Raw genomic sequence first — 11,014 nt, 5'->3', positions numbered from 1 at the left:
CAGTGTAGTCATTGCTACACCTTGCTAATAGGTGCCTGAACTAATACTTAGAACAAAACCTACCTGAATCAGCTGGATTAGAGACTGCCTTTCCTTTTTACTGCTGTTCCTATTACATTTGGGACACTCACTGAAAACGAGATTGTATTCCCCTTCAATATGCCACATCAACCTATTTCAAATTATATTTTCTGTGTAACAGTGTGCTGAATGAATGCACTAACATGAATCTTTCTGATCCAAGACAATTATTTTCTAAATTTTACACCAATTGTTCAAACATTAGGTTCTTGAACTTGTAGCTTTTAAACTGTAGCTACTTCACTGACATGCAAGACACCCAAATGACCTATCAGCACTACCTGACCCTAACTTAAAACCAAAACTTAGGTCTCTAACTAGATTATAATATGGGTCTTTATTCTTCATCTTAATTCAGCATGAAAGCTATGTGAGTTTATACCCACAAAAGCCTATGCTTCCAAAATAGTTCATACCTGCACACGTTGGTAATGTCCGCACCAGAATAACCTTCCATGTTTTCCGCTATACTTGCAAGATCAACATCATCAGCCAGTTCCAGCTCACGCAGACTGATTCGTAATAGCTCCTCCCTGCCTTTTGCTGATGGTAGAAACAAATTTTAAAATGGAAGCCTTCAACATAAGTAATGTTTTACTTTTCTCCAGTCCACCTTGAGAATTTGTCTTCCAATTCTTACAGCTAATATTTGCTTCAAAAATTTAAGAGCTGTTCCTCAATGAATTTATTTAAAAATTTTTAATTAATTTTTTTAAATCGAAGTATTTCATTGAATTTTATTTATGTATTTATTTTTTAAATGTTATCTGTCTTTTTTTTTTTTTTGTCTTTTTGCTATTTCTTTGGGCTGCTCCCGCGGCATATGGAGGTTCCCAGGCTAGGGGTCGAATCGGAGCTGTAGCCACCGGCCCACACCAGAGCCACAGCAACGCGGGATCCGAGCCACGTCTGCAACCTACACCACAGCTCACGGCAACGCCGTGATCGTTAACCCACTGAGCAAGGGCAGGGATCGAACCCGCAACCTCATGGTTCCTAGTTGGATTCGCTAACCACTGCTCCATGACGGGAACTCCTACATTTGTCTTTTAAAGGAAAGTTCAGGAATTCCCTTTGTGGTACAGTGGAAACGAATCTGACCAGGAACCATGAGGTTGTGGGTTTGATCCCTGGCCTTGCTCAGTGGGCTAGGGATCTGGTGTTGCTGTGAGCTGTGGTGTAGGCTGCAGACATGGCTTGGATCTGGCATTGCTGTGGCGCTGGCGTAGGCCAGCAGCAACAGCTCTAATTCGACCCCTAGCCTGGGAACCTCCATATGCCACAGATGCCGCCCTAAAAGGACAAAAGACAAAAAAATTAAAAAAAAAAAAGTTCATTAATACCAAAATTCTTAATTTCTAAGCAAAACTAAGAGTTAATATGAGCTTTCTGATTCAAATGAAGATACCTGATGGTAATGGGATATAGATTCTTTTTTCAAGACGTCTTCTTAAAGCCTCATCAATATCCCAGGGAAAATTAGTAGCTGCCAGAACCATAACCATTTTGGAAGGGTCATCATTTTCAGAAGCACCTCCAACACCTTAACGAAGGGTAAGAAGATGGTAAAAAAGACACAAAATAAAGCTCAACTACTTAAAGATCATCAGATACTTAGCACAACAATAAAATCATCAAGCCTCCTTAAGGCTTAATAAAGCTAACTAGTACATAAATGAATTTGTGGTCCTGAGAAGCATAAGTTTTGTAAGTATGCAAAAAACATGACTTAAAATAGGTTTAATCAAAAGACTAATTCATGAGTTCCCACTGTGATACAATGGGTTTGGTGGCCTGTCTGCAATGCCAGGACACAGGTGTGATCACCAACCCGACACAGTGGGTTAAAGGATCTAGCATTGCTACAGCTGTGGCATAGGTCACAACTGTGGCTCAGATCTGATACCTGGCCAGGGAGCTCCATATGCCATGGGGCAGCCAAAATAGGAAAAAAAAAAAAAAAAAGACCAGTTCAGCTTAGTTACACAGCAATTTAAAAAATTATTCAAAACCATACATCTCCCTTTCTAAGGCCAATTTATCTGCATTTATTTCAATTTCATGGCTAAAAATGAGATCAGTGTGTATGTCCTATGAATGAAGAGCCATTATTTCCTGTGTGTCACCGCTGTCCATCTCCAGGACCTACTTGGCAGCCCCTCCCGTTATCTGGATGTGTGGGTTGGCACTAGGAGGAGAGCTCAGTCAGTTCACGCAGATACACATGCATACCATCCATCTGAACCAGCAGCTCGGCTTTCACCCTTCTGCTTGCCTCATGCTCTTCAGAAGTCCCTCTGCGACTGCAAATGGAATCTATCTCATCAATAAATATGGTGGCTGGAGAATAAAATCGAGCCTAAAGAAAGAAACCAGGTTTTTATTTCATTCAAAAGTAACCTATAGGAGTTCCTGTCGTGGCGCAGGCAAAACAAACCTGACTAGGAACCATGAGGTTGCGGGTTCGATCCCTGGCCTTGCTCAGTGGGTCAAGGATCTGGTGTTGTTGTGAGCTGTGGTGTAGGTCACAGACATGGCTCGGATCTGGCGTGGCTGTGGCTCTGGCGTAGGCTGGTGGCTATAGCTCCAATTAGACCCCTAGCCTGGGAACCTCCACTGCCTCGGGTGCAGCCCTAAAAAGCAAAAACAAAACAAAACAAAAAACCCCCAAACCCAAAAGTAACCTATAGTTTAGCAATTAGAAAACAGCTCAGGAGTCTGCCACACTGGGCAGCTGTCTCTCTTGTCCTAATACTGGGGAGGGAAGACAGAGCTGGAAAAGCTAAATTACAGCTGCTAATGTGGACTTAAATATTATATGGTACTTTTTGTGCTACTGAATACTGTAACCGGTTCTATCTATTTGTTTAGGAGTCATAGGAATACAGGATTATCTGTATACTACAATGACAGGGATAACAATGCTGGGAAGACATTTACAGACACTGCTAAGTGTTCTAAAGTTCCAGGGAAAAATTTGTTAAAGAGAACCACTACCTTAAATAAAATCACACAGATTCCCTCTAAGAAATTTTAATTACATTCATTTTTCTTTCTTTTTCTTTTCTTTCTTTTTTTTTTTTTTTTGTCAGCACCCAGAGCCTGTGGAAGTTTCCAGGCCCAGGACAGAACCCGTGCCATAGCAGTGACCCGAGCTGCTGCAGTGACAACACTGGATCCTTAACCTGCTGAGCCACAAGGGAACTCCACTTTCTCCCCTTTTAGTGGTAAAGAATCATTAGCGCCGTCTCAAACACTTGCCATTTCGAACAGAAGACGAACAAGCTTCTCAGACTCTCCTCTGTATTTGGAAGTCAGGGTTGATGACGAGACATTGAAGAATGTTGTCTTGCATTCCGTAGCCACCGCTTTGGCGAGAAGGGTCTTTCCTGTACCAGGTGGGCCCACCATCAACACTCCCTGTTGGAAATAGAAGAGCATCAGCAAAAGATTTATCCACCATTGTTCTAATTCACAGGAATTCCATTACTAAGGATCAGTTTTCAACCAACTTACACATAACATTATGACAAAAGACAAAGAAGGATACTTTATCACAAATGCAATTTTTCCATTATAAAGGCAAGGAAGTCATACATTATTATTAATAATCTGGAACTAAGAGAAGAAATATAATAAGTATTAATGTACTGATATTATATCATACCCTAACGCAGGTGCCATTAGTATCTGGATCCATTTCCTACTAGTCTTTTCACTCAAACAAATTAGATACTGTTGTTTTTACTTAGTTGGACTCAAAGTAGGTCTATAATTTTGTATTCTGCTTTTCACTTAACATTTCAAGAATAAAAAAAAAGTACAGGAAGTTCCATGGTGGTGCAGTGGAAACAAATCTGACTAGTTAGTATCCATGAGGATGCACGTTCAATCCTGGCCTTGCTCAGTAGGTCGGAGATCTGGCGTTACCGTGAGCTGTGGTAGACGCAGCTTGGATCCCGAGTTGCTGTGGCATAGGCCAGCATCTACAGCTCCAATTCAACCCCTAGCCTGGGAATTTCAAGTTGAAATTTTCTTTACCTACTCTTTTCTCCTCTCACTTACCCCAATACAGATAAATAATGGCTTTCTACAGCCATGCACTTGCCATTTGCTTTGACGATGCCATAATAGTGGTAAACTTACTTTCCACGGTCTCCTAATGCCCTTAAAGAATTCTGGCATCCACATTGGTAACACCACAGCTTCCTTAAGCAACTTTTTAGCTTCTACTAAATCAGCAATATCATCCCTGAAAGAGAAGATATTTTACCAACAAGGTTAGATTATATGCTTAACTCATGTAGTCATTTTTGAGAATCACTGAATCACACAATTTTACACTACTGACAGAATGCTACGCTTCTTCTAGGCACTTGTGAACTGACACCTGTGATGAGCCCTGTCACGCCAACCAGTATATGGCCAGAGCCCTATCTGAGACTTCAATTATTTTCAGCTTGATGGATGAGAACACAGGTCTATGGCTGACTCTTAAGTGTTATGATGCCATCTCACTTTAAATTCCTCCTCTTAGGGAGTTCCCGTCGTGGCGCAGTGGTTAACGAATCCGACTAGGAACCATGAGGTTGCGGGTTCGGTCCCTGCCCTTGCTCAGTGGGTTAACGATCCAGCGTTGCCATGAGCTGTGGTGTAGGTTGCAGACGCGGCTTGGATCCGGCGTTGCTGTGGCTCTGGCGTAATTAGACCCCTAGCCTGGGAACCTCCATGTGCTGCAGGAGCGGCCCAAGAAATGGCAAAAAGACATAAATAAATAAATAAATAAATAAATAAATAAATTCCTCCTCTTACAAGGTTCATTCCTCAAACTCCATGATTTAAAAATAACGAACCTAAGAGTTCCCATCGTGGCTCAGTGGTAACACATCTGACTAGTGTCCATGAAGATGCATGTTTGATCCCCTAGCCTGGGAACTTCCATATGCCGTGGGTTTGGCCCTAGAAAGCTAAAAAAATAATAATAATAAAAAATAATGAACCTATTAAAAAACCATAAAGAATAAAAAGGGCATAAAGCAGACACAGGCTGCAAAACTGCCTCTTTGACCTCAATGCTATAAGAGGTAGACACCAAGGTTAGACAGCACCATAGAGACTGCCGTGAAGTCATCTCCAACCACTAGAACACAACCACTACTACAACTACTGGTACACATGGCATGCTAATATATTATGATATATGATAGGACAATATATTTTAAGATGTCCCCCAAATGTACCTAAAAATAATTAAAGTTTTAAAAAATATAAACCAGAATGTACCTAACTTTGTGGGAAAGAGTGCTTTACAACTCGCTGTGATAAATTACAGGTATAATATTAATAGAGAACCACTGCTCTGAGTAATAGGAAATAAAAACAACATATATTAGATAAACCTAAAGATAACAGCAACACACATGCATAAGAATGACTGCCAGAGTTCCCTCTGTGGTGCAATGGGTTAAGAACTGACTGCGGCAGCTCAGGTCATTACAGAGACACAGGTTTGATCCCTGGCCCAGTGCAGGAGGTTAAAGGATCTAGCCTTGTTGCAGCTGCAGCACAGGTCGGAGCTGCAGCTCAGACACAATCCTGGCCCAGGAACGTTCACATGCCACAGAAGCGGGTATTAAAAAAAAAGAATGACTACCATTTTACCATTAGAGGGTGTCCCAAAAAGAAGATGAAATTTCTGTGACCTTATTTCCATTGGTATATAGGATTTTTTTATTTAATAAAAATGTTATTTTATTGTTATCATTTATTTCATCAAATTTAAAAATCTCAGACAGAAACTGGCACAGACTGAAGCAAAGTGAAGTTTTTCATTCATTATGTGCCATGCCAGATAGTATATATGTACTCCATCCAGTTCAACCCTCAAGGACTGATCCTCAGTACATGCTCACATTTGCTCCATTTTCTGTTCCAAAAAGCATCATCAGCACCCAATTATTTTCTTGTGATATAACTTACCATCGAACATTGGGGTTCTGAGAAATTATATCTCTTTCCAAAGCTTCTACTAAGTCCTTATCATATCCAGTACTATCAAATTTATTTGTCTCTGGTTCTGTAACTGCAGCAGGAGATTTGTTCTACACAAATAGAGGGAAAAAAAAGTGCTTTTGATTGACTCACAAATTATATTTTGTTTCTATGAGTCAGAAGAAAGACTGGACTCAAGTGACATTTTTGAGAAAGTGACTAGAACAGGACAAGTAATGAGGACAGAATCAAAGACTGTTAAGTCATCCTTCTACATCAACATCAGTTTCATACTCAACTTATTTTTACATAAAAGTGACAAGTATTAAAGAAAAAGAAAAATATTATGCAAAAGAATTGACAAGAACAGAAACAGTTAATACTGACTGAGATCAGAGTTCCCGTCATGGTGCAGTGGTTAACGAACGAATCTGACTAGGAACCATGATGTGGCGGGTTCAATCCCTGGCCTTGCTCAGTGGGTTAAGGATCCGGTGTTGCCATGAGCTGTGGTGTGGGCTGCAGACGCAGCTCAGATCCCGCATTGCTGTGGCTGTGTTATAAGCCAGCAGCTATAGCTCCGATTAGACCCCTAGCCTGGGAACCTCCATATGCTGCAGGAGTGGCTCTAGAAAAGGAAAAGAGACCAATAAAAAAAAAAAAATACTGAGATAAACTGTAGTTACTAACGAATACTGATATACTGATATACATGACATTCATCTCAGAGCTTTAGAAGAGATAAGGTTAAACACAAATGGTTTATTTAGCGAACGCTATGGCTCGATCTTAACACCCCATGGATGCTCCTAAAACATCCCTTTCACTATTCCCACACCCCTCCTAGAGACCCCTAAGTTCTTGGCTGAGATTTCCCGCCCCCCCTCACCCCATGATGAGCCATTAGGGCGGCATTCCCAAGGTGACACAGAAGCACTCCAGGGCACAATGACAAACCCACAGGGCACTGCAGGACATTATCACATTTTTGAGGGAAACACAACACCTGTTTGCACACTGGGTGAACACCAGCTTGAGGTAGTTCACAGTTTCTCCATTCAGACTGCTATATTCATTTCAATAATGTCGTGTTTTTGCGAAGCTGGGTTTGGGACTGTTGCTGTGATAAAACAAATACTGGGGAAAAAAATCACTATAGAAGAGGAATGAGAGAAGAAGGTTAACGTCAAGGTCTGAGAAACCACAGTGTCCAACAGGGGTTCTCAGGACAAAAACAGCTGCTGGAACTTATCTTCATAAACGGACAGGTATTCTTTTAGTCCTAGAGGTCCTGCAGAAAAACTACTCAGACACTCATGAATTTTGAGTTAAAAACATTTATAAAACTTCTTATTAGTGTAAATAATCACTTATTTAGTCTTATACTAGGATTGTTACCCCATCTCCGTAACATTTTTTTGCCCACAACATGATTTGTCAATTTTGCTGTCTAAAATCAGTAATAATTATGATATTCAAAGTCTTACACTAGAATATCAAATAAGCTCCTTTCTCACAATTTACACATTTAGTACTCAACAGGAAAACAGAGAAGATGCAAGGAAGGTGTTACGTAAGCTTTAAAAGAGGAGGTGATCTTTTCTTAGTATTTATGAAGTTGTTATTCACTCACAGATATTTATCAAGGATCTATTCTGTACTGGCAGCTTCGGGGACAGAAAGAAGACACTGTCCTTGACTACTGGGAACTTCCACTGCCAGCCCAGAGAGACCCGAATATAAGGCACTTTCTAGTTCTCGTTCTCTTCTCCCACAGAACACACTGCTGAGGGAATGTTTGCAGACAAAGCAAAACAGATTTAAGTGAGGCAAAAAGGGGAAACCATTCTATAACAGGTCAGCCAAGGGGAGCTATGGAATTTCAAATTTGGAAATTTTGCTCTAAGTGAAAATACTAACAAGTACCAGGAGGTAAAAGAATGCAGGAGAGAGGTGAAAAAGAGTATAGACTCCATTTTGGTGCTCAAAATAAAGCTGAAGATGGACCAATACACAGGAGGAGATAAAGAGCTGGGTTTAAAGCCAGTTATTTTAAAAGCTGGCAAAATTATAAAAACACAATACAAATTCATCAGTCTCAAACAGATTTAATTAAAAATGACAGATAGGGAGTTCCCATTGTGGTTCAGTGGAAACGAATCTGACTGGTATCCATGAGAATGGAGGTTCGATCCCTGGCTTTGCTCAGTGGGTTAAGAATCTGGAGGTGCTGTGAGCTGTGGTGTATGTCACAGACATGGCTGGGATCTGGTGTAGCTGTGGCTGTGGCGTAGGCTAGTGGCTACAGCTCCTATTTTACCCCTAGCCTGGGAACCTCCATATGCCACAGGTGCAGGCCTAAAAAGACCAAAAAAAAAAAAAAAAAAAGACAGCTAGGCTTTCATCTATAGGAAGATGGAACAGATATTACTCTTCACTGTTCCTCTGCTAAGGAGAACTAAAAACCTTGGACATTATGTTTTAAACAAAGATAAGACTTTGAAAGGTATAGAGAAGGCAGACCAGCAAGGAAAGTTGGACATGGTGGTGAATTCTCTGGGTTTTCTTTTCCTTTTATATATTCAGACTAGCAGCTCAAGAAGCTCACAGCCCAGAAACAACATGAGCAAACAGAAGACCCAACCAAAGCTTGCTTTCTCTAGCCACAAGGCCAAGAAAGGGGTAGGCTAGCAAGAAAACACTTCTAGACAACAGCACTCTACCCCAACAAAAGCACCACAGAAAAATCTATGGCCCCGGTCCGACCCAGGCCAGCAAGGGCCAAGTGAGGAGCCTAGATTTCCATCCCGGGGAGAAATGAGGTGTCCCAAACCCCAACCAGGGTGGCATCAGAGGCCAAGTAGGGAGCTGGAATTTTCATCCCTGCCAACCGGGAGCAACACCCCTAGTCAGTCAGTGGGGTCACAGAGGGAACCCGGACTCCATCCCCACCTGGCACTAACAAGGCACTGGGTTGTGTCAGAAAAAGACAAGCAGAGAGTGGAGACAAGGGCCCCACCACCACTGTCAGCAGAGTTCACGTGGAGAATGCCTACCACAGCTCAGGGGTAATGAGAAGACACCTTCCATTACTCAGGTGTCAAGACAGGCTAGGGAGTGGGAGAGCCTGGATTTCTACCTTTATCTAAGAGCTCCATTGCCCGAGCAGTGTCAGAACATCACCTAAAACAGTAAGTTTAAATTTAGATCTAGAGTATCGTAACATAATACGCAAATGTCTATCTAGGTCTCAATCAAAAATCACTTTTCATAGCAAGAACCAAAAATACCAAGAATCAAAATCACTTTTCATACTAAAGCTTTCAAACTTTTTTTTTGTCTTTTTGCCTTTTCTAGGGCCACTCCCGTGCATATGGAGGTTCCCAGGCTAGGGGTCTAATCAGAGCTGTAGCCGCCGGCCTACGCCAGAGCCACAGCAACGCGGGATCCAAGCCGTGTCTGCAACCACAGCTGACGGCAACGCCGGATCCTTAACCCACTGAGCAAGGCCAGGGATAGAACCTGCAACCTCATGGTTCCTAGTTGGATTCGTTGACCACTGCGCCACGACGGGAACTCCTCCAACTGAATTTTTAAAGAAGCAATCAACAGGTGCCAAGAGTAAAATGACCGATAGTAGAATTTTCTGACAGATTTTTAAAACTATGCTTCAACACACATTTTTGAATATGCATGAAACAAACTAATTTAACATAGAAAACTTCAGAAAGAATAAAAAAAACCACAAATTAATCCACTCCAACACACATTATAATTAAATTTATGAAAACTAAAGACAAAAAAATTGAGAGCGGCAAAACAACACACTGCTTATAGGGAAAAAATGATTCAAATAAAACAGATTTTGCTTCAGAAACCAAGAAAGCCAGAAAGGAGTGGCACAGAATTTTTCAAGTGTTCTAAGGAAAAGGATTGCCAACCCAGAATCCTCTACCCAGTAAAAAATATGCTTCAGGAATGAAAGAGAAATCGAAACATTCTTAGATAAAGGGAAAATAACTAAATTTTGCTGCCAGGAGAGACCAACCCAAAAGAATAGTTTAAAGAAGTTCTCTAAACAGAAGAGAAACATATTTAAGAAGGAACCCTGAAATATCAGGAAGGTGGAATGAACATGGTAAGCAAAATATGGGTAAGTACAAAAGGCTTTTTCCTCTTGAGTTTTCTAAATTATGTTTGACATTTGAAGCAAAAGTTATGATACCAATGGGGCTCTAAATGAATGGAGAAAAAAAAAAGTTTAAAACAATTATAAATGGGAAAAGATAAAGAGATATAAGGAGAGATACAATTTCTATACTTCATTCAAATTGTTACGATAGTACCAGTCAACCATTACAAATTCTATATAGAAACTATCTAGAACCACCACTAAAAAAAGCTAGTACAGGCACATCATTTGCAAATACCTTCTTTCATTCAGTAGATGACCTTTTCATTTTTATGACAGTTTCTTTTTTTGCTATGCAAAAGCTTTTTAGTTTGATGTAGTCCTATTTTGTTTATTTTGCTTTTGTTTCCCTTGCCTGAGGAGATATGGCCAAAAAAACACTGCTGAGACTGATGCCAAAGAGAGTACTGCCTACTGTCTTCTTCTAGGAGTTTTATGGTTTCGGGTCTCATGTTTTAAGTCTTTAATCCATTTTGACTTTATTTTCATATACAGGGTGAAAAAGCAGTCTAGTTTGATTCTTTTGCATCTAGTTGTGTCCAGTCTTCCCAACATCATATATGGAAGAGACCATTTCTTCATTTATATTCTTGTTCCCTTTCTCACAGATTAATTGACCTTATAAGTGTACATTCATTTCTAGGCTCTCTATTCTGGTCCATGGATCTATGTGTCTGTTTCTGTGCCAGTACCACACTGTTTTGATGACTACAGCTTTGTAGTAAAGTCTGAAATCAGGAAACATAGTAC

The 11,014-nt window shown here is 40.6% G+C and overlaps 1 protein-coding gene across 7 annotated transcripts in view; it reads right to left on the bottom strand.

Moving 5' to 3' along the window:
* Positions 1-11,014, bottom strand: part of KATNA1 (katanin catalytic subunit A1) — a 29,295-nt gene that overhangs the window by 1,146 nt on the left and 17,135 nt on the right. For all 7 annotated transcript variants that reach the window (XM_047769968.1, XM_047769970.1, XM_047769971.1 and 4 more), the window contains 6 exons: positions 6,061-6,182; positions 4,228-4,333; positions 3,343-3,501; positions 2,314-2,440; positions 1,490-1,624; positions 498-624 (listed from right to left, as the gene is read on the bottom strand). In XM_047769968.1, the coding sequence (XP_047625924.1) occupies positions 498-624; positions 1,490-1,624; positions 2,314-2,440; positions 3,343-3,501; positions 4,228-4,333; positions 6,061-6,182 (776 nt within the window). The remainder of the gene's footprint in view (positions 1-497; positions 625-1,489; positions 1,625-2,313; positions 2,441-3,342; positions 3,502-4,227; positions 4,334-6,060; positions 6,183-11,014) is intronic.

Source organism: Phacochoerus africanus, chromosome 2, assembly GCF_016906955.1.
Source record: "Phacochoerus africanus isolate WHEZ1 chromosome 2, ROS_Pafr_v1, whole genome shotgun sequence".
Lineage (NCBI taxonomy): Eukaryota > Metazoa > Chordata > Mammalia > Artiodactyla > Suidae > Phacochoerus > Phacochoerus africanus.
The sequence above is the reverse complement of the archived record's forward strand: the minus strand, read 5'-3'. Positions and strand labels throughout refer to the sequence as shown.